The 4,456-nt window shown below is 43.5% G+C and overlaps 2 protein-coding genes across 2 annotated transcripts; both read left to right on the forward strand.

The window, feature by feature from the left end:
* Positions 1–307: 307 nt before the first annotated feature.
* LOC137628483 (uncharacterized) lies at positions 308–919 on the forward strand. Its single transcript, XM_068359639.1, has one exon. It carries the CDS (start codon positions 308–310, stop codon positions 917–919), a length of 612 nt encoding a protein of 203 aa, XP_068215740.1.
* A 61-nt stretch (positions 920–980) lies between these two features.
* Positions 981–1,523, forward strand: LOC137628485 (uncharacterized). Its single transcript, XM_068359640.1, has one exon. It carries the CDS (start codon positions 981–983, stop codon positions 1,521–1,523), a length of 543 nt encoding a protein of 180 aa, XP_068215741.1.
* The last annotated feature ends 2,933 nt before the right edge of the window (positions 1,524–4,456 follow it).

Below are 4,456 nucleotides of genomic sequence, written 5' to 3' on the forward strand. Positions count from 1 at the left end.
ATTTTTAAAATCCTGGCATAAATAACAGTAGGCCTAATAGTCTCATACAAATACAGAAATGTTAATCACGTATGTTATGGGTATATCAAATTATTTTCATTGTATCTCCCAAATCAACATTTAAGAAGTTTTAACGGTTAAAAGAACGCAGTTGTTGATAAACCTGAACCTAACATTTTAACGATGTCGTAGCTGTGATGGTATCCCAAACCATTATCCATACAACACTCACAACCCCCAACAATAACATGAGCCCCAGAAAGCCCAAATCTACAACTTGTGCCCAAGAGTAGCCCCCCACAACAGCATGTGTTCAAGACCACCACCCTCCTACAACACATACACCTCCCAACAACATGTGCCCCAGACCACCACACACCTACAACCCCCATGTACCCTAGACCAACCCCCACCTACAACAACCCCAAAGAACAACGTGTGCCCCGGGCCACCACCCACCTACAGCAACAACAACCCAAACTACATGTGCCCCACACCACAACCCACCTACAACAACCATAACATGTACCCCAGACCACTCCCCACCTATAACAACCCCCAAAACCATGTTCCCCAGAACACCACCTACCTACAACAACACCAACCCCAACAACAACACGTGTCCCAGACCACCACACCTACAACCAACCCCAACAACATGCGCCCAAGATCATCACCCACGTACAGCAACACCCACCATGTGACCAGACCACCACCAACTTACAACAATCCCCAACGACAGCAACACCCCAACATCAACATGTGCCCCATAACACCACTCGCCTACAACAGGCCCCCTAAAAACAACACCCCAACATCAACATGTGCTCCAGACCACCACCCACCTACAACAATCATGTACCCCAGACCAACACAAACCTACAACCATCATGTACCCAAGACCAACACCAACCTATAACAACCCTCAAAAACAACATGTGCCCAAGACCCCCACCCACCTACAACAACCCTCCAAGAACATGTGCCCCAAACCACTACTCACCTACAACAACAACCCTCCAAGAACATGTGCCCCAGACCACTACCCACCTACAACAACCATAACATGCGCCTCAGACCACTCCCCACCTACAACAACCCTCAACAATATGTTCATCAGAACACCTCTTACCTACAACACCACCACCCCCAACAACATGCACCCAAGACCATCACCCACCTACAGCAACACCCACCATGTGCCCAGACCACCACCAACTTACAACAATCCCCAACAACAGCAACAACCAAACATCAACATGTGCCCCATAACACCACTCGCCTACAACAGGCCCCCCAAAAACAACACCCCAACATCAACATGTGCCCCAGACCACCACCCACCTAAAACAACAACAACCCCAAATAGCATGTGTATCAGACCACCACCCACCTACAACAACAACCCTAAACAACATGTGCCACAGACAACCACCCACCTACAACAACCACCCCCAAACAACATGTGTCCAAGACCGCCACCCACCTACAACAACAACCCCCCCAAACAACATGTGCCCTAGACTACCACCCACCTACAACAACCCCCTACATGTACCCTAGACCACCACCCACCAACAACAAACTCCAACAACATGGGCCCCAGACCACCACCCATCTACAACAACCCCCCCCCACATTTGCCCCAGACCACCACTCACCTACAACAACAACAACAACAACCCCCAAACAGCATGTGTCCCAGACCACCACCCACCAACAACATGTGCCCTAGACCACCACCCATCTACAACAACAATCCCCACACATGTGCCTCAGACCACCACCCATCTACACCAACAACCCCCAACAACATGTGCCCTAGACCACCACTCACCTACAACAACCCCCAAACAACTTGTGCCCTAGACCAACACCCACTTACAACATGTACCCCAGATCACAACCTATCCACAACAACCCCCAACAACATGTGCTTCAGACCACCACCCATTTAGAACATGTGCTCCAGACCACCACCCACCTACAACATGTGCTCCTGATCACCACCCATCTGCAACAACCCCCAACGACATGTGCCCAAGCCCACCACCCACCCACTTACAACATGTAATCCAGACCACCACCCACCTATAACAGTGTCCCAGATCACCACCCATCGGCAACAACCCCCAACATGTGCTCCAGACAACCCCCCAGCAACAACCACCCCCCAACAACATATGCCCCAGCCCAGCCCCCCCCCCCTCTCCCCTACAACATGTGCCCCAGACCACAGCCCACCTACAACACATACACCTCCCAACAACAAGTGTCTTATAGTCCACAAACACTTCAGTGACTTCGCCGGTAACCAAATCAAGGGCTTGTGGAACAGAGAGCAATTGATTATACTGTATAGTAATGAGACAGGAAGGAAATAAATGGAAACGGAATGAAGACACTGAAAAAAAAAATAAAAAAAAAAAGACCCTAGCACTGCCTACAGTCTACCACTTTTAAGAAGAGCACTGACAACTCTTAATAGCTTACGGAGGCAATCTAGCCCCCCCCCCCAAAAAAAAAAGGATATTCAATACAGATTCTTCAATGGAGGCGTTGCTGATTCTGTTATGGTTAGGTTAGGTTAGGATAGCCAAAGCGCTCCTCTCTCCGTAAGTAGGGATTTCGAATGTTAAAATGAAACGCCTACCCATAAACGAACATTAGACGTCTTTTAAAAAGTAGCATAACTTGCCTGTTTAAATTTTCGTTAAGCCTAAGTATAAATAAGATTATAATATTCGTCAAATGACATGCAAAATACCGCCATTAAACTGTATACCGGTAGCCTAAACGATACACTAGGCTTAATGCAAATCAACAAGGTATCAAAGATACAATCAGTATGTTTAGATAGCCATTAACATTACGCAGAAATTACCAAATAGAAAAAATATAAAATCGCAACAATCATGAACAATAAGCTAATTACGTAGGGGCATAAAATGCTAAATGGCGTCTGCATATCTATGCACCTGTAACGCGGAGTCATGGACCGTTGGGCCAACCTTTCTTATATAGACCATTAAAAACCAAAACCATAGAATAACGATAACCATTAATCATATTCACCTTAAATCTGCGTCGATGAAGGCGTGCACAACACTAATTCATAACATATTCGTAAAGAATGGGTGGGCGTGACCGCCAATTATGAAGGATATCCAGAGAGTGGTGGATTAAGATGTTTTGAAGTTTCTCAGACTTGCGGGCAGTGTTGCCAGGTATGGGATTTTATCCCAAGATTTGGGAATTTTGGGTATCTGATGGGGATATTCTGTACCAATTTCTATGAAGAAACAAAGACAAGTAAACCTTTATATTGTTGCAATTAGTTTGCTTGCGCTTATAAGAAGTATATTGAGTAATTTCTATGTTAGTAAAGCCTACATGATCAAGACAGAAGAGAATATATTTGTGGAAATGGGGATTTTTAGGTTTTGGGAATTTTTTATCATGAGTTTTGGTGATTTTTATACTAACCCATCTGGCAACACTGCTTGCGGGTATCACCGCCAGGTGCCAGGGATATGTCTCGGCTCCTCCCTATCCCCAGTCATACCACTCCCAATGCGAGCTACGGGTGACAATTGTCCGAAGACGATTAGTGTATTCAAGCTGTTTTATATAATTTTTCTTTGTTTGATGTTTAATCTTTAAAGAAAAATAGAAAAAAAACCTCACACTCCAATATGTCAACGTTTACAACGCCAGGGATATGTCATGGCTACTCCTTACCTACCCCATTCCTCCCAACCCCAAGGCGAGCTACGGATGACAATTATCCGAAGACGATTAATGTATTCAAGCTGTTTTATATAATTTTTCTTTGTTTAATGTTTAATATTTAAAGAAAAATAGAAAAAAACCTCACACGCCAATATGTCAACGTTTACAACGCCAGGGAGATGTCATGGCCCCTCCCTACCTCCCCCATTCCTCCCAACCCCAAGGCGAGCTGAGGATAACACTTGTCCGAAGATGATTACAATATCTATATTATATTTTAATATGTAATTACCAATGCTTTTAGAAGAATTTTGTTATTGTTGATTTGGATTTAATTACACTTTGTTCGCCTGCCCCAAAGGCTTGCTGAGGATGACAGTTGTACGAAGACGATTAATATATCCAAGTGGTTTTGAATATTTTTTATTTTATTTTGCCTAATGTTTAATTTATAAAGAAAGGTTAAATAAAACGTTTACAAGAGTATATTGATTGCTGTTTTTGAGTAGATAGTAACAAATTCAAGATATGTAATTTGTAAATTCAGTAAATAATGTAATTCAACCTTTTAAATGAAAGGCAAAAAATGTTTCTACAAGCAATTTGCTATTGTTGATATTAATTTGATTACACTTTGTTCGTTTATGATGGAATAGTTGAGCAATATGTTCATAAAGCATTATTTAGTTTTCCACATTTTTTCTAGTAGGTCTACTAGAACTAG

Source organism: Palaemon carinicauda, chromosome 36, assembly GCF_036898095.1.
Source record: "Palaemon carinicauda isolate YSFRI2023 chromosome 36, ASM3689809v2, whole genome shotgun sequence".
NCBI lineage: Eukaryota > Metazoa > Arthropoda > Malacostraca > Decapoda > Palaemonidae > Palaemon > Palaemon carinicauda.

Excerpts from the sequence above, each read along its gene's own strand:
- LOC137628483 (XM_068359639.1), top strand. The coding sequence starts at position 308 with ATGTGTTCAAGACCACCACCCTCCTACAACACATACACCTCCCAACAA.
- LOC137628485 (XM_068359640.1), top strand. The coding sequence starts at position 981 with ATGTGCCCCAAACCACTACTCACCTACAACAACAACCCTCCAAGAACA.